Raw genomic sequence first — 26,533 nt, forward strand, 5'->3', positions numbered from 1 at the left:
CCTCCTCGATCACCTGACCTTCCTCCTTTGGATTTTTTTTCTGAGGGGAGCCATAAAGGATAAGGTGTACCGCACGCTCCCTACAACTCCCGAAGACATGCGTGACAGGATACGCAACAAGTGCAACTCAATTGGCGAAGACGTTTTAATCAGGATACAAAGAATGCATGTGCAACGACTCAGAAAGTGCATTCAGGCAGAAGGGCGGCACTTCAAACATTTGATTTGAACTTGTAAAGTTACTAAGCTATTAGAACCGGTCCTTTGTTTTGGTATTGCTATTACAATAATATTGTTTTAGATAATTTTTAAATGTGTTCAATAAAATATGTATTCTTTAAATGTGTTTGTTTAACTGCGATCTATCTAAATCGCTGCTTCTGAAATCTTTTTTTATCAAATATTTAGTCGAAAAGTTAAATGAATATCAAAGCAAAATGATTAATGCTCAGCGTAAAATATGTCTAATATCAAAACACATACAAAATACACACATAACAAAACACTAACAACACATAAAACTAACATTGATTAAACGTGCTTTAAGAATTCATGCAACTGATGATGAAAACGTCCAGTCCACGTAGCTTATAAACCGTTAGAGATATTGAAAAACTCTCAATAGCAAAAATGTTTTATTTTTTAGAGTAGAATCTAAAAACAACATAAGATACAGGGTGTTCCATAAAAGATTTTAAAGTAGGCCACCATATTGGAAAATGGCGGCCATCTTCAAAAAATTTGAAAGTGTATTCCTGAGTGAAACTTAAAATTGAGCAAGTTTCAAATTTAAAGTGTGGTGCTAAGTCGTTTAATTAAAAAGTTAGCTATTGGATCACTTTAAAAAACTTACCCGGTATATTGGAGTGAAAGTATACAGTAAAATATGTAACACAATAAGAACACAATATATCAATATAAAATTAAACTAAAACATGTTTATGAGAACACTATTTTACAGCATTCAAGAGTTTACATTAGTACACATAAAAATATTCTATGATTCTATAATTCTATGAAATATCCTATATATCAAAATCTATCCATATTTCAAAATTTTTGTGTCATATATACAGTGTACATTGCAATAACAATAAAATACTAAATTATATTTTAGGAGACTAAATTAAAAGGATTTATATTTTAGACTTATTAATACACGTTTAATTGTAATGATTGTTTACTTCTGTCATATGTATAAACCAATAATGCATTATTATTAGTTTCAGTGTCAATGCTACTGTTGAAGAAGCATAGTAATAACAACACAATCTGTATAAGTTTTCTTTTGTCTTCATTTTCAAAACTGTTTAACATAGTGCAGTATGAATCCAAATAAGAGTGATGCAAAACTCTCTTTAAAAAGAAAAGGTGAATGCGCACCATTTGTACCAAGAAAAATACCTATAGCTTCTTCTCACGCAACTAAAATAAAAAACGACGGTATACATAAGCCGAAGATTGTGGATTCCACTGGTGTTTCTGCATCCAGTAAATATAGAAAACTCCACAATTGTTTACCAGCCGAACTGACACCTATATCAAACAAAACCAAAATATTAAATTCTAAGCGAAAATCTATTTCCTTGGTCGAACTACCCAGTATCCAGAAGATATGCACTCTCAAAAAGCGATACAGGTAATGATACGTTTACACTTATAACTAGTTATGAAAATAAAAGTATTAAAACGGTCAAATGATCTTAATTTTAATCTTTTAGTCCTGTAAGTCACTGACATACGTGTGCGGTTGACCTTGTAAAAATGAATTAGCATAGTTCCTAACACAAACCATTTGAAAATGCAATTTAACTTTATTGATAAAGCAAAGTATGATGATTGCGTGACTTCAGGCTAAAGAAATCTCCGTATATACAGGGTGGCCCATAAGTCAGTTGTCAGAAATGAAAATACAAAGTTACCAGAAAAGTACAAATACTTTATTTGTACAAAGTACAGTATTATTATTGTAATTAGTATTATTTATTTTTAATTATTATTTTAAAGACTAACCTATGGTAATCCACATATGGTAATGGTTCTTGGTAATCCATATTCCTTGGACGCTTTCCTTTGAGATTTAGTAGGCGATTGCACAAAACATTGCGCAACAACATTAAGATTGTCTTCTGTAGTTACAGACACTGGCCTACCTGAAAGATAAAGCTCGCCACTGACCCAGTTTCTTCGAACCTTGTATTTAATTTCCGAATACCTTGTCGAGATGGAGGTCTAACGTTTGGAAAACGTTCCACAAACGAATCACACACATCAATGTAATTACGATCATATTTCAACCATGATTTTAACACAAATACACGCTGTTCTGTACTTAACGTCATCGTTGACTAAATAATATACAACAACATAACCTCGAACTGCTATTGTAAAATAACTTAGCGTAACTGCTGCCGGGTTAACAACTGTAGTCAAGTTCACAATAGACTGCAACTGCGCTAGTCAAAACATCGTCTAAAAAAATTGCAAGTGACAACTGACTTATGGCCCACCTTGTATTTTAACAAAATTAGTTATACTGCTTTATACAGAGTAAACTTTGTGATTTAGAACTCAACATTGTTTTGATATTGCAGCAAGGAACAAGGCGATGAAACAAAAATGTCTATAATAGCTTCTAAAAGGTGTAACATTACATCATTGAATAGTGTGGAAGAGTTTGAACTTGCTAGAAAAGTGTGCAAAATATTCATTTTGCATTCTTGGAGGAAGCGGAGATATGAAGTAACGAAACTTCGAATTGACGCACAGAAAATAGAGAATGAGGTTAGTTTAAAAGTAGGTTATTAATTTATTGAACATTCTAGGATTATAAAGAAAATAAAGTAAGCAAAATTACCAACACTGCTACGAGAGTAATAATTCTTGCAATTATTAGTAATATGTTTTGTACAGTCAACTCTCGTACCTCATAAACGTCACAAAATATGGGGACGGTTCGATTACTCTACTGATCGTTGGGCCAACGACCCTTCTGGAAGAAGTGTAAATCGGTCCAATTACACCACTGATCGTTGGCCGACAACCCTCTTATTTAAAACTAAACTATATTTGGGTTGTTGGGTCAACGATCGGTGGAGTAATCGAACCAGACTCCAAAATATAATGTAAGCAATATTTTTAAACTCCGCATGATATTATTGGTGATAAATATTGCCGGAACTAGCAACAGTAATGAATTGCTTGTTAACTTTTGTGTAGTAGCTTACAAGCTAAAACGTGGTAACTTTTGTGTTCATTTTGTATATTTTAAAATATAAAAAGTAAACATTCTAAAACAAGAACAATATTAAAAAGAATAAGAATTGTTTGTTTTCCATTTAAAATATAGATATAGAATAAGTATCTTCAACACTGTGTTTAAAGTTATTGACAGTTGGAAGGATTTATAGGATAACAGGATTTCGGACATTTGCCATCATTAAATGTTACAAAAGGTATAACACAATGTTTCCAGGATTGGAACGCTCCAATGGGACACTATACCTTTTATAACATAACGATAGTAAATATCCGAAATCCTTTTGTCCTATATTCAACAGCTTAAATTACAAGTTAATGAAATTAAATTGCTGTCAACAGGCACCATTTTGTATTATTCTTCATGCGTTTGTACTTAGATGAAGCAATTGCATAATTACTGAACGAGTGCCACTTAATCAAAGTGTTAATCTTCAATCTTAGGAAGAATCAATTTGGCAAGTTATTATAAAATCTAAAAAATCAAGATCTCCCTGATACTACCTCCCTAATAAACTTTTAATAAGTGTAGTGGGGTGGGGGTTAGAATCACCGGGATCAATACAACATGTTTATATGTAACTCTTGTTCTGTTATTTAGGTGCAAAACCTTAATGTTCAAATTGTTGTTTTACGAAATCTTTTGGAGTCAGAAAAGCTCAGAGTTGCAGTTGCTATGAGTGATTCAGGTCATCTAAAACAACGTCTGGAAAACGAGTTGAATACTACAGACCAGTTGAGAATGGTATGTACTCATCTACCGACCATATACAAAGTTATTGCAGATATACACAATAACTCAGTTTTGTAATGTACACTATCATCTGTGATTATTCACCGCAGAATATTACTTTTATACAGGAGAAATTTGACTCTGAACAATTAATAATCAAATTAAAAGGTTGTTAAGTAAAGCCCAGCTTCTCAATTTGTTTCCTACAGCTGAGTCTTAGTATTTTTTTAAACCATATTCACTAATACTGACTGTGGGTTTAAGGATTCAGAAGCCATATAACAGTTCATCTTAATAAAACATTTCTATTCAAAAGAAAAAATACGAAAAAATACAGAACGAGAGAACTACATTGCTCAAAAATAATATCCCCCAAAACACGGCAAACATGTTACTATTTCATTAATTGAGAAGGCTATGATAGTTATTTAATTACTTGTTTAAAAAGATTTACACCTAAAAATGTTCATTGAAGGTTCGCAGCATACTAAAACAAACCGCAGAGATATTTCTGTTTTTATTGATATTACCAAGACATTTTACTAATATAAAAAACCTAGTCTCCAATTTGAACTAATTTACCATAGTTGTATTAGTGTAAACTTCTTCAAATTCCTTGAAAGTGACCAACGTTTTTTTAAATTGATCGCTTCAGTAGTGGATCCAACTGTGCCCTCCAAAGTTTACTAATCTGGTAGAGAACCTGTAATGAGATCATTGTGCGTTCTCTCCTGTCAGTGAAGAAGTAAAAGAACTGGAACTGATAATCTTCAATACAATATTCTTTACGTTGTCAATGGCTTGGCTACTTTTACTCAAAATGTGCTGTTGGACTATTCATTTCAACCCAACAACAACAACAAATTTAATCAATATTTCATTTCAGGTAAAAGTTTTGTGGTGGTAGTCATCTGAAAATAGGAAAATGTTACTCATTAAGTTCAATTTAGAGGTGTTGTTAATGTATATTAAAAAATAAAATTGGCCCAAAGTACTGGATCTGTACTACGCCGTAATTAACTGGAAGAGGTTCGCTCTCTGTTACACATATGGTCACATACTGTTGCCTATTATTCAGATAACTTTTAAGCCATGAGACGGCCCTGCCACGCACCCCTATTGCTTCCAATAATTTATCTTTATGGACAGAATCAAAAGCTTTTTATATATCTAAAGCTTAAAAGATATATAGAGCGGTAATTATTTCTGTATCTGTGATCGTTGGCTTTATATATATATATATAGGAGGTACTTTGGCAATATTAAAATTTTCTGGGAAAAGGTCGGTAGTTAAGGTAAGATTTATTAAATGAAAAAATGCTGTAAAATAATGTGTAGGTTTTCTTTAAGCATAAGAACCGAAAACCCGTCACGACCCAGAGAGGATCCTCCGCGCATTCCAGTAACATAATGTACGAGATCGAGTTCAGAAACAGTATGAAAGACGAAGTCAGTCTTAAGTCTTAAGTCTTAAGTCGCCCGTTTACACAAATCATGGGTGGAAGGAATACCCGGAAAATGTTTATCAATAAGAAAATAAACTTTATTATTTACCTTCCCAGATATTTCGCTTATTGCACTCTAAATCGCTTATTTCTTTGTTGCTGTATGTAAATTTGAAAGCGAAGCCGTGTACTTCTCAAAGTCATCTGTCCAGAAGTAGTTGATAATCTTTTGTTTATAAATAGTATAATTCCGTTGTTCTTGTTTTGTAATGTAGTAGTGCTCAAGAAGTTAAAGTTAACCTCACATACGAGGAACGTCAAGCAGACGCTGTCGCAAATGATCAGATTACGCCATGTCAATCGGCCAATGGTAAACGATCACCCGATCTAACGCCTTGGTTCAAGATAAAACTCAGACCAGCTTACTGATTATTTTAGAGAAGGAATATGATAATCAATCGATTTTAAATGATAAACTTAAATCTGATTCTAACCAAACATAACTACAAAAAAATTGTAAATAATATACAACTTGTTTGGCGATTGGTTTGGAATAAGTCCTAACAGTTTAGATGTTTAAATTATTATTTTACATACTTGTTTGAATTAAGGATCATTCTTGAGCCTTTTTGTACGTGTGAATTATTATACAGTTTTATTCTGATGTATTATATTATAGGACCTGAAACGACTAGAAACTGAAAAATATGCGCAAGAAAATAAACAGTCACAAATGGAGGCCGAAATCAAATCACTGAAGAATGAATTGTTGTCATTGAACTGCATGAACAAAGATTTCAAAGAAAAAATAGAAACTTACGATAGGGATCTAAACGAATCCAGAGAAAAAGAAGCGCGTCTTTTGAGCAAGGTAAGACGTACAAGTATTGCCTCAATAAAAAAAATGTTGAATTTCACTGTTACAGCTTAACATTTAATAATAGTATAATTCATTTAATGTAATAAATTTATTTTGTAATCTGCAAGTAGGTTGAACCCGAAATATATCGCTTTCATGTCATAAATCCCACTAATATTATAAATGCGAAAGTTTGAATATTTGGATATTTGAGGTTTGTCCTCGAATCACGCTGATACTGGTATACGGATTGTGCTGAAATTTGGAACAGGTATAGCTTTTGGTCAGAATTAACACTTAGAGTGCTTTTTACCACCCATAACACATTCATTTCACCAAATAAAGTCGAATTCAAATTGAAAAATTAGTTTGTTTACATTCGAATGTTTTGACAGCTATAGTTCGACGAACTTTCTGAAACATCTGTTTACATTTGAATTTTATCATTAATAAGTAAACAGTGCTTGATCGGTAGTGTAATGCAGATAGTAAATAAAACATTAACATATAAATTTTACTCCAGATTTCGCCAATGACGAATTAAAATTATCTAATGCATTAAATACTGTTATAAAACTAACCTTTATGAACAAAGTTATGAATGTTTTCAAAACTATGTCAACACGATTTTGACCAAAGTAGATTTCCGAGAACTAGATAATCGAACGTATATAAAGTTTGATCGAGGCAATATGGCAAGCTAAACTGTGACATAGTAGGTAAGTGAATTTAAATGGTCTTAAGTAGGCACTATTTAACCGAAGTAGACATCTCGGTCCTACGTAAGTATATACCAATACATTAAATTGTATAAATGGCAATAGCCCTATTTAATTTCAATAAACATTGAATCACAAAAAGTACTTGCTCCGCCGGGAGTCGAACCCAGATCTCTCACTTTCCGGGTGAATGTGCTACCATTACACCACAGAGCGCTTACTTTTTCCGATTAAATTATTTTGTATTTGGCCGTATCTGTCACATATGCGTTTTTAAATAAGCAAACTAACATATGATCGGAAGACCAAATACCTGTCAAACGACTTTTATTTACTTTAAATTGTATAAATGGCAATAGCCCTATTTAATTTCAATAAACATTGAATCACAAAAAGTACTTGCTCCTTCTTCGTCAGAACAACAAGGCAAACTCTACTATAGTACTGGAAATATCTTAGACCTGAAATATATGACAAGGACTGGAAATATACGCTTTTTGACCGAAGTAAGTTTCCGAGATCTGTGCGATCTGAGATTTGTGTTTTCTTGATCGGGATAACAAGGCAGATTCAGCTGTGACGTTATGTATATAATTAATTAGAACCAGAAATGCTCCTACACGTGCCAAACATGATATAATAATTAAGTTAAACTCTGATACTATTTACCACGAACTTAAATAATATCTACCTGATGTATACCTACTTACGTTTTAAAATTTTTACAGGACTCCCATCATATTACATCATAATTGCTTTTACTAAGTAATATAAGGACTTTGGTCCTAAGATTGCGTGCGAAGCCGCGGGTAACAGCTAGTTCTTCATATTTTAAAATAAACTTTGTAGTTGGATATACCATGCGTTTATCCAATTTCTAATACATTATTAAAAAACTAGAGTAGGTATTTAGTCTTTTGCAGTGACTTTTTTCTTACTTCCTTCTGCCCATTAAATTGAAAATAAAATCTGTAAGCTATAAGTTAATAACTATGTTGTAATGGATAATTTAAACCATAATTTAAAATTTCGATAACATAACAAACCAAGGGAAAGTAACACGAAAGTTTTTGTTTTTTTTTTCTTTTAAATGATGTGTATGGGTAGTTAATGAAAACAAAGAAGTATTTTATAAATTTTGATCAAGCACAGAATAAATTTTAAATAAACAAAATTAGAATGCTTTAAAATTTAACAAAATGTGAGTTGTTTTCATTAAACATTCAAAATTCAGCTGCTTTGTTTTAAAATAAACTGCCATGGATGAAGTGTAAATAATAATCGTGTACTGCAGTAATTTACAATAGTGAAGCACAACGATCGGTCGTGGATGATGATGATTAGTGCACTCTTCCTTAATACCACCATTCTAACCTGGCTTCAGTTTCAGTTAGCTTATTCCTAGTGCTGCGATAACTGAAAGGTCTGTATAAACGTACACCCAATCAGTTATTTCTGTCATTAATCGGTTATTTTAGTCGAAATAATAACCGACTAAATCTTCTAATTCGACCCAGATTAACTGGCTTAGCCGGTCATTTAGTTCTCACCTCAGTCAAACAAATCTCATGCAATAGTAGAATTTCAACGTCAATTAGTTTAGTAATATCTCTCATTATAATTATGTTATTGTTGATTCAGAGTTTATTTATACATTATACTTAAAAAAATATTGTATTATATATTTAGTTACATTTAAATGTGCAACTATACATTTTGATATTTTGGATTGAAAACCCATTGATTCTCAAACACCTCGCTATATACGCAAACACCTTTTTATGTCATACGAAACAAATATTTTGATACCTGTTACGGATAATCTTTGATAGGAAATTAACTGGAGAGTTTCCGTTACATTTTACAAAGAAACTAGAATTATATTTGGGCTATTTTAAAATCTTGTGATAAATATGAAAACAAAAATGTATGTAAATTATAAAACCACTAATTGCTTTTATTAAAACAAAATTAAGTTGCGCGTAAATTATCAGGCAATTATGCAATGACCAATAATCTCAGGGTATCACGAATATGGCGATTACATCAGAGTATCAAATAGTCACAATGTTGGTACCGTAGACGGAGAGATGGAATGAGGATAACCCACCTTCTAATAAGCAATAACAACAATGCCCATTCCTGTTGAGACAAGATCACTACTCGAACAATAAATAAACTGTGTTTTTGAGCCGTGTTAGATGTATTTGTAAACATTTATTTATGTAATCAAATGAGTTACCTTTCACTTTATACATAATCAATGATTTTTATATAACATAAATTATTTATATTCTAATATAACATAAATAATCTATTCTAAAAATAATTAACTAATCTGTTAAATTAATACAACCCAAATAACCATTTATTTGAGATCTAATTTAATCACTACTTATTACCAATCTATTTATTACTTTGTTCTTTGTGTAATATGCCTTTTAAATGACCTTGGCTCCTTACATCAATTTTATAGTGAGTTTTTTTTTTACTTTTAAGCCCTTTGTCTATCTATGACCATCTTTAGTTAAACTTCTTCTAGAGTTGTTACAGGAAATTAAAATCATTCCATCAAATATTATTTAGAACCAGGTTAAGTACCAATACTTAGGCTTGAGCAATGCAGTAGATGAAAATTTGTATTATCTCCTTATTTTAGATATATTTTTATAATGCAGTAGAAAACTTTCCAAAATATATTTAGGATAACTTATCAGATTCATGCAGTGAGTAGTGTGTGGTCTCGTGATTGTATAGTTTGTGTTTGTATAAATATTTCCTGTTTGCAGGTTGGGTCCACCATAGATATACTTAGTTGTACGATTAAAACATATTGCAGCAAATCGAACATTTAACTAACTTGTAAATATTACTCATTTACTTTTCCAGCTTGAAACAGGGGAAATTCAATTGAAAGACGAGATCAGTAACTCGAAAATTATGACTGAGAAATATATAATACTGCAGAAAAAGATTGAGAGCCTTGTAGGTGTGAATCGAAAACTGAGTAACGAAATAAAGAGCAAAGAGTAAGTATTTTTGTGTTTCAAAGATTGTAAGCACAATAACTTGGCCCAATAAATGAAAAACAAAAGATTTCGAAGAAAGAAAAGAAAGAAAGTCCAAAGTAGCTTATTATAATTTTATCTCAATACCATATAAAATGAAATCGTTTAAATACTAAAATCTAATAATTTGGATTAAATGATACACGTTATACTTCCAAACCTAACTATATTGAAATTAAAATAATATAGAAATGACAAAATTTTAGCACACTTAAAATAAACTTCAAATAATCTAATGAACAGCCCTGCGAACCCCCAAGTTACCATCGCCCTTCTATTTGAGGAATAACCAGTGGAGGGGCCTTGCAAATTGGAGCTCTTCAGGAGACAGATCGACAACGTCGATTGGGACGAAGAGGATAACCTCGATCCGACCGTGAAACGGATTGAGGAGGTACGGGCAGTCTGTCAGACCAATTATAATAGAGTGCCGTTCGTACTTAAACAGGAGTGGACCACATCACTGAACTGGTCAGATAAATCCAAGGGTATTGGTACATTAGGCAGAAGGCGATGGAATAGGAAAGGAATGTGTTAGTACAGAACCTCATTTCTGTCGAACATGGGTCCCGGAAAAGGAAGAAGGGATTGTACAACGCCCCTTCGGAGACCACTAAGGATGGAGATTGTAGACAAGAGTACGGCCTCGACGCCAGGATTGTCCATGAGACGAAGTGACTGGTAGGAGCGCATGCCACTGCTACAGGAGCTCAAATGCCTTCATCATCGAGGTAGGATGCAGTCAGGTATTATATCACCTTAGCAAGGAGAGTCCCTGGCAGGTTACTTCGGCTGACCGAGGGAAAGCTCGAAGAAAGGATAAGCGGGCGGCTAAAGTAGAGAAAGCTGCAGGGAAACAGCTTGCTGTTATGTCGTCCAAGATGACACCAGCAAGAAAGGAAAGCGGTCTGGAGGCGGTCCTGCGGACAAAGTGCTTCCGGTTTCGGCCACCTCCAAGCGGACTGCGGACAAACGACATAGGAGGTCAAGACCTTTGTTTTAAGCATGGGGAGACGGGTGATAGGCGGAGCGACTGTAAGATGGAATCACGATTTAGTCTTTGGTTGGGGCTGAACGTATCCCCCGAAACTTAAACACCTTCCTGCACGAGGGCCTGTTCTCCTACAGGCTCTGCACAAAGCCAGTAAAATTAAATAAAAACCCTCCAAGTAAATCTAAAACTGAGTAGAGTTTCAAACGGTCTCCTCTTGCAGTTTGTTCGGGAACATAAAGTTAACATTGTTGTAATAAGCGAGCATTGCCGTGACAAGGACGAGCCGTGCTGGTTCCATATCTTAGACACCTGTATACCTAACACGAACGCGTTCGTGAAGAGTCACGGTACATGTCATGGCTTCGTTTTCGTGAGCAGGAATAAGGTCATTCTCGTAATTTATCCCACACCAATTAAAAACGTGATCGAAATTTTATTGTCGCCGGTGGTGACGAAAGAGCAGCCGGGTGAAATGAAATGAAATGAAAAATGCCTTTATTTACAGAGGCGAAGTTAGGACTTAAAAGTCCTCTCTACCACTTAACCTCCAAAAAAAAAAACAAACAAAGTAAAATATTATCATACCTATTACAACATTGTAATTGACACTTAAACTAAATCACTTTAATAATTAATTACATATTGGATGTAACATAATAATGTATATATATAAATTATAATTAAAATTAACCATTTAGATTAAAACTCTAACATAAATCTATTTACAGGCAACTAATAAAACTATCCTATCCTAATCAGCTTTTCATTCCCCCATCCACACAACTCACATACAGTTACCACAAGTGTGACCACAAGAACCACCAACCGTCACTCCCGCCGAGTCCCGCAGCAGAAAGGCCCGAACCTCCGCCCCAAAGCGATCGCGCTGTCAATAGTTCTGATGTTGTCTGGGAGAGCGTTCCACAATCGACATGTCGGAAACAGTGAAAGAATTATTATATAAGGTTGTCCTATGAATTGGAGTTGATAATAAAGATGCACCCCTAACGAGTTTCTACGTGCACTAATATCAGACATAAAAACGAAACTTTGGGCCAAATAACTTGGACAACCATTGTGGATTAGTGCGTGCAACAGACTAAGTACATGAAGATCTCTAAGTTCTTTTGATTTAATAGGGATAATTGCTCAAAATAAGGAGATACGTGATCATCACGTCGTAAGTTGAAAATAAACCGAATACAATAATTCTGTGCACGCTGAATTTTACTAGAAAGGTCAACAGTCATGTCATTGATCACCACGTCACAGTAATTGAAGTGAGGTAAAACTAGAGTTTTTCACCAACATCACTCTAACATCCAACGGCAAGTATTGTGCAAATCGCTTGAGGCCATGTATACAGGCAAAACCCTAATACAAATTTGTGACACCTGATCAGCCCCATCCAGGTTTTTGTTTGATAGTTATTCCCAGGTTTTTTTACTTTTTCATTGTAAACTATTTCTTTATTGTTCAGTATCAGTCTTGGAGCAGTATTAATGTCAATTTTAGTAATAAGCCTTTTATAGCCTATTAAAATACAGTTAGTCTTGGTTTCATTAAGTTTCAGTCCATGTCTGCAAGTCCAGTAAGCTATTGAATCAATATCAGAGTTCATTACCTGTACACAAGTGTCCATCTCATTAGGTGAAAAGTGGCGGTAAATTTGTAAATCGTCAGCGTACAGATGGAACTTTGAGTGTCCGGATGCTAGTAGTTATGTCATTAATGTAGAGTGTAAAAAGAAGTGGTCCCAAGTACAGAACCCTGAGGCACCCCTCGGGTGACAGGTTTCCACTCGGAGCACCCATTGTCAGTCTTGACACGCTGCTGTCGCTCGGGAGAGATATGACCCCACCCACCTGACACAACCATCAGAGAAACCATACCTCTTCAATTTGATCAGTAAAAGAGGGTGATACACGCAGTCGAAGGCCTTGGAAAAATCGAATAGAGTCAAAAATTGTAGCTTGTCGCTTGTCCATAGCAAGTCCTATATCTTCTGTGATTTTTAAAAGGGCTGTGGCAGTACTGTGGTGAGGGGCGAAACCCAGATTGAAATACCGACAAAATATTGCCACTGTCAATAAAACGGGAGAATTGTTGGTGGACTATTCTTTCTAAACACTTGGATAGCGCAGGCAGTATACTAATAGGTCTTAAATCAGATGGAGCTTTAGGGGAAGAACACTTATTTAAGGGACGGATTTGAGCTCTCTTCCATATATCTGGAAAAGTTGAGGACATTAAAGATTTATTAAATAATTGCAGTAATAACTGGGAGGGTGACTGGCAGAGTGCTCTTAATGAACTTGATTGGAATGTTGTCGGCCCCGACTGCAATGGCTAGACATCCTCATGACCGCCCTGAACACCTCAGCCTCAGTCACCGGAGTGAAAGAAAACTGATGAACAGGTCCGTCAAGCGGAGAAGCCTCTAGCTCTATGACATAATCACGAGCACGGGACAGATCAATGGGGACGTTAGCAAAAAAGTTATTGATTATATTTGGATTTAAATGGGTTTGTTGGTCACCATCAGATTTTGCCCACTCCCAGCTCTTTCAGTTTCGTCCATAGGGGGTTTTAGTTGTTTGTTTCTGAGAAAGAGAATTGTAGTAAAATCTAATTTTAGAATTTCTAATTTGTTGCTGTGTCTGATTTCTCAGTCTTTTATATAAGCTCCAATCGTGCTGATTCTTTGTTCGCTTAGCCTTGCGGAAAGCAGTGTCTCTCTGTCTTTGCAGATGGCGAATAAAGTCAGTAATCCAGGGAGCAGGCTTTTTTGTTACACGTTTGAAGACTATTGGAGCATGTTTATCAAACAATTGAAGAATTAGGGAATTAAATTGAAAAACCATATCAATTCACGTCATCAGAAAATAGTATTTCATGCCAAGAAATATTGGAAAGTATCGAAAAATCAGAAGGTCAAGATCAATGTTTTTGTAGTTTCTGTATTAATAAACTTGGTTTGGGTTTGGGGGAGAAGAAGTTTGTAGATGCAAAATATCAAATCATGTTTTGAAAGTCCAGGGGGCAGGCAGTTTGTCCATGGTGCGCAATGAGGGTCGGGTCACCGACAGCAATTATGTCCAGCCAGGTGTCGGCAGCGGCAGTATGGTGAGTGGCATGAAGTGGTAGTATAGTCCATGTTACAAGAAAAAAACAAGTCGGATAAAAAGGTTTTGATCGTAGGTAACTGGTCCAAGTAAATCAGTGTTAAAAGTCCCCCATCACAATAACATGACTGCAGCGAGCCAAGAGGTTTAAGAAGTTCATGTTCGAATTCAGCAAGATAGCCAAGGTTAGGAGCTCTGTAACAGACGGCAACTAAGATGTGTGATCTGTTTAACACTGACATCTAGAAACATATATTCTGGGCGTCCCAGCTCTGGATGTGTCAGATGATAGAAGAATAGAAGCAGGAAGGTGAGACTTGACATAAACGCGACACCTCCGCCACCCTTATGTAGACGGTCATTCCTGAACAAGGAGTATCCCGTCAACTCAACAGCCCTGTTACTCAAAAGAAGGTTTGAGCCAAGTCTCAGAAACTAGAATTAAATCAAACTGTGAAGAGCAAAATATAGTTCTGAAATCGTCAATATGAACAAAAAAGCGATTGAGCATTAACATGAGCTGCCTTAAGAAAATTATCGTAGGGAGAAAGTGTTCGGCAGATAATTTGTGAGAGAGGGAGAGCGCTATCGCCCGGGGCGGGACCATCAGCCGGGGACCCCAGCCCGACAGCGCGGGCAGCGAGCGGCAGGCGACTCCGACAGACACGAAATTGTGGGTAACCCTAGCATACAATATACATTCTCACATACATTCGTAAAAACATTGTAAATTTACACAAGATGCACACTTAAACTTACGGCTAATCATGACACTGACAAGGTATCGGCAAGATACTTACTTGAATAACATATTAAATTTTGAAACAAATAAGCAATATGTAAACATAAAAAATTTATTTCTACTTATAATAAAAAAATTAAATAATAATAATCAGAACTGTAAAATATTTGAAGAAGAATATACACATACCTACTCACATATACATACATACACATATATACACATATAACATAAAACACACATACGTACATGTGCACATAAACCTAAACTACAATATGTAGTAAAAAGAATTATGGAAACACTTGTTTCAAAAGAAACATGAAATGTACAATTATTTGCTAAAAAAGTAATATAATAATAATAATTATTAAACAGCACTATGCTGTGTTTTATACGAAACTAAAAATATATATCTGAGCTTACAACAAACTAAATTAAATCATTGCTAAATTAGTAATTGGAATATAAAACTGCATATTTAAGTAAATGATCATAAACAATATATATATATATATATATATATATATATATATATATATATATACACACACACACACACACACACACACACACATACATATATACACAACATACATACATACACATACACATGTGCGCGCGCATACATACATCATAAAGTGTTTGTAAAATTGACAAAATAAGTGTATTACTATACTGTAGCTTGAATAAAATACTTGAGTATGGAATTTGTTTAAAGTAAGATAAAATTAGAAACTTTAGATTTAAATTGTAGTGCAAGCATTGTTGGTGAAAAATTTATATTTAACAGTCAAAGAACCTGAATTTAAGGCATTTAACATTAAAAAAAATAAAGATATATATAAATATTTATGTATACCTATGCTTTGTGAAAAATAATAAACTGGAAAAAAATAAATAGTAATTTAGCATTTGTAACTAAAACTAAAAACTTTATTGCCAAATTATAAATAAAAGCGGAAAAAAGAAATAAAACTTACAACTAGTTAACGTTGCCGAGACGCTGCGCCGAGGTCAGCTCTGCCAATCTTGTCGCCGCGCCTTTGTTGCCGTGTCGGTCGACCCACAGAACTCTCCCGTCCAGGGTCCAAGTACTCCTCGGTCCATGTTGTGTGACTGCTGCCCTGTAGACCTCCATCCGGCTCGCAGTCAGGTCTTCTTCGGATGGAGATACCGGACCCTTTAAGGTTCTTCTTGGCCGAGAATGCTCGTTGACGCTGACGATAGCTGGTGAAACCGCACTAATGATAGGGCGGTGCCGTTTTCACTCACTCCGTCAGCCGCTGGACGGGGTTGCTGACCGACGCGGTGGCTTCTTCTGCTGATGGACTCCGGTGGCAGCTCAACCCCCAACTTGTCCCGACACAACTCCTCCACCAACTTGTCCGTGTCCTCACCAACAGTCTCCTCGATTTCCGAAAATCCGCAGGTTGTCGCGCCGCTGGTATATGTTCCAGAATCGTCCGTCCTTTCCGCCAACCTACTGTCCAGCTCAGTTACCACAGCTGTCAAGTTGGTCACCTCATCTCGCAGTTTTTCTCACTTCTTCATTGACGGCCGTAAGGGCTGCACGCACCGCCACTTCAACAACGGTCCTTATTTCTTCGGACATCCGCGAGACAAGTTTGCCGATAATATCCTCGCCCGACTGGGTGGGTACTGCAAGAGACGAATACTTATGACGTCACTTTGTGGAGATGGCTGCACGTGTTGGTCTGGTTTTTGTGAATTTGGGGAACACCCCCACATTTCGACGGCCGGGATACACCTTTACCATTCCGGATATATCGAAAATTTCTGCCGAAGAATTACGGAATGGAAATGATGGAGGATTTTACTAAATCTGATCGTATATAACCTTCAGTATTGTGTCAAGGAATCAAGAGTTTCGATCTGGAGAACCCCAAAGACCTCAAAGTTGGAATGTCGCCAGACTAAGCGAAGATACCCTAAGTGGGATTATCGACAGGAGAAAGGGCGCTGTCTTAGAAGTAACGAGGGACGCCGGAACGTGAACTCTTACGATGGAGCTTATTGTGAGAGGCTGTGAAGCCTCGATGCCGAAGAGTGACTCAAATCACGGTAGAGCTCCAGTGTACTAACCCCAAGAAATCGCACTGCTCTGCAGAGAGTGCTTAGAGTGCGCAGATAACTCGCGGTTGGCGGAGGGGCGAATAGTTTCCGAAGCCACCGCAGAGTAATTCCGTACAGCAAGAAAGGCTTTAAAGAAAGCAATCATCAGGAGTAAGTTCGATAAGTAAGACGAGTTAAGGGAGGACAAAGTTTCAATGCGGAGGCTCCGTGCCCATTCAGCCGGCCCAATTATGAGCTCATCTCTAGGACAATATAGTGGGTGCCTTGTACCACCCACCCGGTCAGGGAATACGAGGACATATCAGTCTACTCTGCCCTGGTTCCCTTTTTTATTGATGTGTAGCTGCCCAAGGCCATCGGACAGATGCGGTGCTGTATGGTACCTGGCCCCAATGTCGTCCCGAAGGAAGTGCTGAAGGTAGTAGTTCGAACCAGTCGTAACGCAGCTGCTGTAAGAAGGCACCTTAGATGACTGATGGAAGGCTCCAACGCCTTGCCCTCATAAGTAAAGGCAAGGGAGAACCGGAAACTCCGTCGGCATACAGACCTCTCTATGCTTGATACAAGCAGGAAAGCTTTTCGAGCTGCTGTTGAAGCCGAGGATCGTCGAAGCGATCGATGCTGGTGTTGCCTTTCTGATTGTCAACACGGATTTCGGGCAAGCCGCTCCACAAATGGGGTGGTAGCATAGGGTTTGGACGCCTTCGTTGCAGCTCAGCTTGAAAACCATAGCACGCGTAGGCTGGTCTCGCTGACCGCGCATTCTCTGCCTCCTGAGAATGTTTAACAGCTATCTCAGCAATAGGCAGTTGATTTATATGACTCCTGATGGGCCATGCAGGAGAAAGATTACGGCCGGAGTTGCACAGGGCTCGATTCTGAGATCGGACCTATGGAACATCGCCTACGACGAGATCATCTGAATGGAAATGCCAGTAGGGAGCTACCTCGTGGGATACTGAACAATATTGCCGCGGTCATCACTACGAGAACCTACGACGAAGCACAATGGCAGCTCGACCGAGTCATACTGAGTACTGGTCTGGATGGGTGAGTGACGGCCTGTCTCTGGTGCCTTAGAAGACCAAGATCACCAGGCGGAGGATTGATAGTACAGGCCCAGGTAGGCCAAGGGACTATCGAGACAGAGAAAATATCTCGGCGTGATCCTTGATCCCAAACTCACTTTTTGGGACTAGATCTCTGGGGCGGTAGTTGTTACCTCCTCTTTGAACCAACTGATGAGGAATATCGGTGGACCTATCGCGAGTAAACGGCGGCTGTTCATGTCTGCCACGCACACAGTGCGCCTGTACGGGTGCGAGATACGGGCAGACACTCTACGTCAAGGGTGATACGGCAAAAGATGGTGACAGAACAGACAAAAGTGATACTTCGAATCACGATTTCTTATCTAAATGTTGACAAACTGGCCGTCCTCGTTGTGGCCGGGTCATCCCAACAGACCTACTCGCTTTCGAAAGGAAACATTATGGTAACGCGTACCGAGGATTGAGAACAATACTATGGTTTATGCAAGATCACCATTTAACTACTTTTTTGTTATACCATTTAAAACAGAGTTTAATTATACAACGACTTACTTGTCATGGCGAAACAGATTTACAAGTGATTTAGAAAAGCTATACACTTTTAACATCTGAAGGGGCATAGGAGACTATGTACAAGGAGGAGAAGTGTAGACTTTGAGTAAATATAAAGGGTCTATAACCAGAGAAAAATTCAGCTTTCCATAGTATTTTTGGATGTCAGATGATTTTAAGCCTTTATTGGCCAAGATTGAAAGGGTTTCAGAAAATGTACAAAAATGTTTGATACTACAGATATATCAATTTAAAAACCATACCAAAATCCTAACATTACTTGTGAAACAAAATTTGTAAAACACAAATCCTATAGTAGTACTAGAGCAACATAACACAATACCACTTTTATTGTTTTATTTAAAGTTTAGAGTTTTAACTAAAAATAAGGTATTTTAGTATTATATAATATGAGTGTATGTGTATATACGTATATTAAAAATTCAAATTGTAACTAATTATTGTACTGTTTTTTAGGAAAGCAATGGAAAAATTCGCCATTGAGATTAGAAATCTTGATGTAGAATTAAACAATGTAAAAAACTTGAACAAAGTTCAAAATGAAGATAATATTAGTTTAACAAAAGCAATCAGCATTGGAAAAGATAAAATTAAGGAACAAGAAAAACTCATCTGTGGCCTTACATCAGCGATAAACCAATACCAGTAAGTAAAACTAGAGTGCTCTCTTATCCAAACAGTTTATGTGACTGTGTCTTTGGTTAGACACAAATTCACAATTGACCTGAATCACTTGAATTTTTTAAATTAATGTTCATTTTATATTCACAAATTTTATAACAATATCAAGCAAACATTTGTTGAGCAGGTTGTTGAGAGAAAACATAATTCTTTTTTCATCTATAAGATCTCTATAGAAAAGTAATTCCATATTTGTATGAAATATTTAATTTTGGCTTTATATATATATTCCGGCTTAAACCTAAATACAGAATTATTCCTTATTATCTTCTGATTTCTTATATACCTAAAATAACAAATAAAAGTTCAAGTTTTCTCCTAAATTCAACCAGTAGCTTGTTATTTTCCTATTTTTCATTACTATTTTCTAAAAGTATAATTATTATACAAAAGAATATTATAAAGATACCAAATGAATACCATACGATACTCAAAAAATAACTTGTAACCAAATATAATATGTATAATGTGAGAAAAAACATCAGTGTGAATATTAATTAAGTGAATCAATATTTATATACTTTAATGAATGTATGTTGAAAGTATGTGAATACAATTTCTAAATACATACTGTAGGTTTTAAACATTTCTTTATTTCACATAGGCAATGATAAACCTTTTACGCACTCAAATACTATTATTCACCCACCTCCATAAATGTTTACTTCAGTTAGCAAATCAACTAGGCAAGGAAATGTGAGACTTGTGTGGAATAGCTAGGAGTAGCTGAGTAACTAGCATCTGTTTTGTGTATTTAATGTCTGTTCAGGTGATCAAACTAGTCTGTATCTTATGGTAGGTAGAGATTTTTATTTCAGGAAACAGGAAGAACTGTGTTAACTAAAAAGTTAATTTTACACACACACACACGCACGCACGCACACACACACACAACTTTTAACATTCATAATCATTGCTGTACCTTCAAATATTATTTATATTAATCTGTATTTTCAGATTAGAGAAAGATGAGTTTGAACAAAGACTTGTAAAAATGAGAGATGGAGCAGTTTTTGAAGCTATTAAAATATGTTCAAATCTATTTTTCCCATTTTCAATTTAACTGAGTAGCATAAAACAATTGAACTCACGTATATGATACCATTCCAAATTGTACTTGAGGTTTACTTCAGTAGTTATACACAGTATTTACTTGTGTACATTTAGTACTGTTTAAGGCTTGTATATAATAATTATAGTAAATAAAAGATTAAAAAATTGTTTGGATTTTATTTTGTCAATTGAGATAGTTTGATCTTAACTGCTTTAAAGCTCATTCCATCAGCTGTTATAGAAGTTAGCACAATAACCAGCTGATGAAAATATTCATGGTCTTATCTGGTACATATAGTGCAGTCATTGAAGCGAAAAATACGGTCTTACCTCCGAATTTTTTTACTGTGAACCGATTTGCATGAAATTTTGGAATTAGGCTCATCTTACCCTTAACTTCAAAAGTGAAAATGATCTGAACTCCGCCTATTATTTTTAAGGGGTGTAAACAACCCCTTAATGGAAAAATCGACATTGGGCCATTTTATCGCTAGAAAACATGTTTAATACTAAGTGGTGAAATTTTAAAGTGTTTTCTAACACAATTACCTAATATCAAAATCATTTTCAACCCCTTGAACATCTTACAACCCTTGCAAACAACCCCTAAATTAAAAAAATTACAAAAAAATACTTTGGTATGATATAAAAAGATGTAAGTATAGAGTTAGTAATATTTTATATTTTCTATAATAATTATCAAAATTTTTAACCCCCTTTCAGCCCTTGAAAACTACCCCTTGATAAAAAAATTGTTAAAATTTTTTTTTTATAAAATGAAAAGGATTTAAATATTATTCCACACTCTCGAAAATGATTATCATATTCTTAAGCTTTTCTACCCTTAAAACTACCCCTAAATTAAAACAGTAAATATATATGATTACATATTATTTAAAAATAATTTAATTTAGAGTAAAAAATTGCCATTTATTGGATAAAATATTTACAAATTATACAAAATTCACTCAAATGTGTTATATATACATATAAGAAAGCATGTATTCATGCGTACGTTTCCAAAATATATGAGCCATATTATGTATATATATACACATTACAATAGTTTTGGGTCTCTATTATACTGCGTACTTTCACATTGCTCCAAATATTCACAGTCCGAAATTTTCAGTTACTAAGTAGAAAAAAATATGATAAGTTTTTTGACCATAACTCCTTCAATTTTCATGCTATCACAATTTATAAAAAACCATTGTAAAGGTAATTAAGAGAGCTACAACATCCTTTATTGCAATATATAGTAAAAAACCTTTTTCTCAAACGGTGAAGGGTTAAGGGCTTAAGAGAGGCTGTGATTGCGCTGCCACGCGCTCTCAATCATATTTCCGTAAATTTTTGTTTTACAGAAAAATAAAAATTGTTTGCCAGAAATATACCTACATTTTTCATACTTACACTTTTATTCGTATATGTCGTCATTTTTGAGATATTATGAAAAAAGGTGGTTTTTTAAAAATTTGAAATTTTTTTTAATCGTGACTTTTTTGAAAAATATGTGTCCTGAAGCAGCCAAACTGATACAATCTATTAAACTCTTCATAATAAAGTTGATTCTAGGCGGAATACGATTAATTTTAATTTTTGTGGAAATGGCACTTATGAAACCCAATGATTTAAAAGAAAAAACATTAGATGCTCCTCTTATTTGCAATACAGCTCACTTATTTTACGTGCAAAAGACTTTTAATAGTACTAATTTTAAAGCTTATTTCAAGCAATATAAAAATCTTTTTTATTAGAATGCCTAAAATGCATCTGCTCGCCGCTAGATGGCATTGACCACATCGATTAAATTTCAGACAAAATAAAAAACGGCTTTGATTTTTAATATCTAGCTTAATATTGCACTTAGAATACTTTATAAAAAACAAAATTGTTCATTGTTTTACCTGTTACAATTGTGTTCTTTATAACATTTTCGATAAACGTATATTTTTGGAGATATTTGCAAAAAACCGATGAAAAAACGTGAAACAATTGCGAATTTTCAGTTGCCAATAACTTGAAAAGTATTGGATTTTTCGAAAAACGTTATAAATGATTTTTTGCTTAAAATTAGGCCTTCTATCGATATCCGAGGTTATTTTGAAAAAAATAAATTCACTCCCGAGAAGGGGTGGCAACCACCCCCAGGGTGGTTGCGGAGTTCAAATCATTTTCACTTTTGAATTTAAGGGTAAGATGAACCTAATTCCAAAATTTTATGCAATTCGGTTCACAGTAAAAAAATTCGGACCAATAATGCTTCAATGACTGCACTAATAATTGTGTCAGATGCAACAATCCATGTGTATCTGATGTTGAAACAATGCAAAGAGTTCGTTTTGAGCTTCTGTCACAAATTTTTTTGGTCTCTTCAGGCAGACGTGGATTCGATTCTAGGGGTCAAGTCTGTGACAGTGCAAGATTTCAGATACTGCACTAACTGGAAGGTGAAGTGTTGCTAAACTGAACATTAACATTTATTGTTTTTATTGCTATAACGACAGAAAACCAATAAACTTATTTCCTATTATTATTAGGAAACCTATCATTTATTTCTTGTAAAACCATGGTAAGAGTGAGTTAAGTGATCGCATTGATGAGTAGGATATTTGCTGAGATCTCGACAGAATATGTTACCACCATGCTCAGCAACATTCTATCAACAGTCAAGCACATAAAATAGCAAATATTTGCTCTTTTAATCTTTATTTTAATATTTTATTTTTCTTATTTATTTAATCTTTGGTAAATCTTCACAAATGAGCTACTGTCAGATTTATTAAAAACAGGTATAAAAATAGTCATTTTGGTAAAATTATCTATTTAAGTTATTCATGTAAAAGTTTTTGAGAGGGCAAAAGTTTTGTGAAATATTGACTATTTTGTTTTAAGTTTATGTAATTGTTATAAAGTGTATGGAAAGTTTCAAAATTATATATTTAATGCAAAGTTGATAGTTACAATCACTCAAAATTATTATCAATGCCACATAAGGGCATGGTCGATTAACCCAATCCATATTAATAAAAATTATATTTTAACCGTAGATTAGTTATTTGAGCTAAAACACAATGTAATTAAATATTGCCTTATACACAAAAGAAGTTGAATCTAACCATTTAAGGTCTCCAACCTCCTGGTTAGTTCTTGCGCCAACTACAAAATTTTCTGGTGGGCGCCCATGAAAATCATATCCGTACTAATATTTTACATGGTAATTTCTTATAATTAACAATTAAAATGTAATAGAATCCCATGGATTTACTGTAATAGACAATGTGATAAATTGAGCCCACATCTCATTCATCAAATCATTCAGATCAGTTCCTCAGAATTGTGACACCTCAAACTCAGAACTTGGTCGATCTAAAAACATTATGTCTTCATCATTAATTCTATTAGTTTGTTCTGTATGAACCAAAATACTAACAATAAAGACAACTCTTTGTTTAAATTTTGTTTTTAACGATGTAGGGAAACAGGATATTTTCATACATTTGCTATTGTTCAGTGATACGAAAAATCACTAATAAAGACAAATCACTTTGATAGAAACTTGCAAAACACATTGCACAATGTGGTGTATATTGATTGCTTAATATAAATATAAGCTTTGGTAATATTTTCATAGTTATGTATTAGAATCTATTTTTTAAGATTGCAATAGCAATCAAGCAGTACTACAGATGAGTTTTTTCTTCAACCAAACACTCTTAGGTTTTATAGTTAACAAATGTCATGCATCACGTAATAACAGGAAGTCGTTGCAAATGTGAACAAAGGTATTCCAGTAAAATTAGAGAGAAAATTGATTAAACCTCTACATCGAAAAAGTTTTATTTTATAGCAATTTGCTCAATATCCTTCAAGCAACCAGTGGATAAAAGTTTTCTGACCTTGTGTCAAGAGTTAAGAAAGGGGTAAATGGTCTGTTCTAACAGTATTTTGCAAATATAAAAAAAACCCAAGGTTAGCGCAAACATTGTGGGATACAAAATTAATCTACTTTAAATTTTTTTAAAGGGTCTGATGCATTTTCATGCTATTCATTTACAAACAATAGAATGTATCCAAAACTGTTAGTGCCAAAAAATGTTCAAATAAGTGGAATGTTATAAACATGTCCTTTCAAGTGGAGTGGGGGGAAGATGTACCAAAAACAAGGCGGTGGTGACCAAGGTACATCAAGCGTGGTGCATATGAGGAACAGAAAAAGTGAAAATAATAAGGGAATTAGTGTATTTTAAACTATTTATAAAAACTTTATTTGGAATATAACATATTTCCTAAGCTCCCAATTACTAATTTAATCCATTTAACTGTGGTGAGAGTATAGTGTTAAATGTTGGTGACATGCGGTGTTAGAGAGTGATGTATTGTTTAAGGTACAGCCATCATATCCCCCTTAAACACAAGCACTCAAATTATTCCAAGAAAATTTTATTTAAAAAAAATAAACTCACATTATTTTGATTTCATCTCAATTCATATAACGATTCAAACCTGTATGATCTCATGTCTTGAATTGTTTATCTGTTTTGCACAACTTGATTACTTAACCGAGATTCTGCATCTGTAAAAGAACCCATTTACCAGTCTTCAAGCATTGTTTCTGTTGGAATACATAATGATAACTCTCTATAATAGTATTATACTTTCAAATTGTCCAATCGTCAATAATGATGGTACCTTCCAACTTATCCTTGTACTCTCAGGTCCCAAAGGGTTTAATCATTAATAAAAACTTTAAATAAACAACATGTGTTTATCAATATTAAACAGATACAGTATGTATGCTACAGAGGGCCTTGTCAGTAGGAAGATTTATGATTATTGGGGTTCTGTGGCAATACCTGGCAATAGTGTTCCAGAAAATTGTAGGGGCTTCATTATTTCATCTCAATTTTTGTAAGTAAAATTCCAAACATTTTGTGCAAGCTGATTCCTGTAGAGTATTACAATAAATTCAAATTCCAAGACTAAATTGTTCTTCTGGCTTCCAAGACAAACATTTTACAAAATTAGGTCTTTGAATTAGATAAAATATTACTTTCATTAAGAAAGTGATTCCATTTGAGAGATGCAATGTCAATATTTCTTTGAGTTTTGAAAATGTTACATTCACTTCGTCAGTTTACAGAAAGATTAACCTTCCAAAAAGTAACTAAAAAGATCCTTCAAATACATTAAAAAAAGGACGGTTTTGGTTTGCAAATTGTACATTAATTCATACTTTAAATTAATGTTTCATACCTCAAAAATTGAAGATACCTTAACACTGAGCTATGAATTATTCAACTTACTAATAGTTGAGTAAGAAATTTTTAAAAACATTTTACATACACTTGTTTATTATATAATAAAACTTTGTTGTTTTCTTTTGAGAGATAAAATAATTAATACAAGATACAAAACTGACTACATAGAGAACTAATTACTGAAATAGAATCACCAAATGATACACAACTCTAGGACAACTTGCAATATTGTTCCTTCCCACTTATGAGTTAACAAGGACTTATGACAAAACAGCAAAGTTATATATATATATATATATATATTAAACTGGGCTGTTTTATATATATATAACAGAACTTCTGCTGAAGGTTTTTCCAATGGAAAATGATTTGTAGTAACAAGGATTTTGGTTGTACAAAGTTGGCTATACTTCTGTTCTTTTTTCCACCATTCTGCTATATTTTATGCAGTGTATATTAGAGACACAAAAACAGTGGTGCTGCTAAAATAAAATTATAAAAAGTTTTCCTTAAATTGTACTGATAATTATCAAGTCAAGTCATCCAACTAAAATCCAAGTTTAAAGCTTAAGGAAATGTGATAAAAAACAACACATTCACAAAGAAATACTTATTTTGTTTACAAAGCTTTTACTTGTTTCATATTATGGTACAAACTTTACAATAGTTACTGTAAAATATTTGACATATTATATGCTAACTGACCTCATAGGTAATAAAGGTATCTGAATTGAACTCCGTGCTTCAGTGATCTGATGTTAGTTGCAGTATAATTTCACTAATTTATCATAACATTTGTTTCAGACAAAATTTTCACACGTTCTATATTAAATTTGTCAAAAAAAAAATAAAATAAAAAAACCTAAACTTCTG

The 26,533-nt window shown here is 34.4% G+C and overlaps 1 protein-coding gene across 1 annotated transcript; it reads left to right on the top strand.

The window, feature by feature from the left end:
- Nucleotides 1-1,211: 1,211 nt before the first annotated feature.
- LOC124374011 (WEB family protein At3g02930, chloroplastic-like) lies at nt 1,212-20,564 on the top strand. The gene is made up of 7 exons (XM_046832318.1): nt 1,212-1,639; nt 2,595-2,784; nt 3,860-4,003; nt 6,116-6,307; nt 9,904-10,043; nt 19,119-19,307; nt 20,301-20,564. The coding sequence occupies exons 1-7, from the start codon at nt 1,326-1,328 to the stop codon at nt 20,404-20,406; spliced, it is 1,275 nt and encodes a 424-aa protein (XP_046688274.1). The 5' UTR covers nt 1,212-1,325; the 3' UTR covers nt 20,407-20,564.
- Nucleotides 20,565-26,533: the final 5,969 nt, after the last annotated feature.

The sequence above is a fragment of the Homalodisca vitripennis genome, chromosome 1 (assembly GCF_021130785.1).
Source record: "Homalodisca vitripennis isolate AUS2020 chromosome 1, UT_GWSS_2.1, whole genome shotgun sequence".
NCBI lineage: Eukaryota > Metazoa > Arthropoda > Insecta > Hemiptera > Cicadellidae > Homalodisca > Homalodisca vitripennis.

Coding starts and splice junctions, on each gene's coding strand:
- LOC124374011 (XM_046832318.1), top strand. CDS start 1,326: ATGAATCCAAATAAGAGTGATGCAAAACTCTCTTTAAAAAGAAAAGGT. Junction 1,640..2,594: donor ACTCTCAAAAAGCGATACAG/GTAATGATACGT, acceptor TTGATATTGCAG/CAAGGAACAAGGCGATGAAA. Junction 6,308..9,903: donor AAGCGCGTCTTTTGAGCAAG/GTAAGACGTACA, acceptor TTACTTTTCCAG/CTTGAAACAGGGGAAATTCA.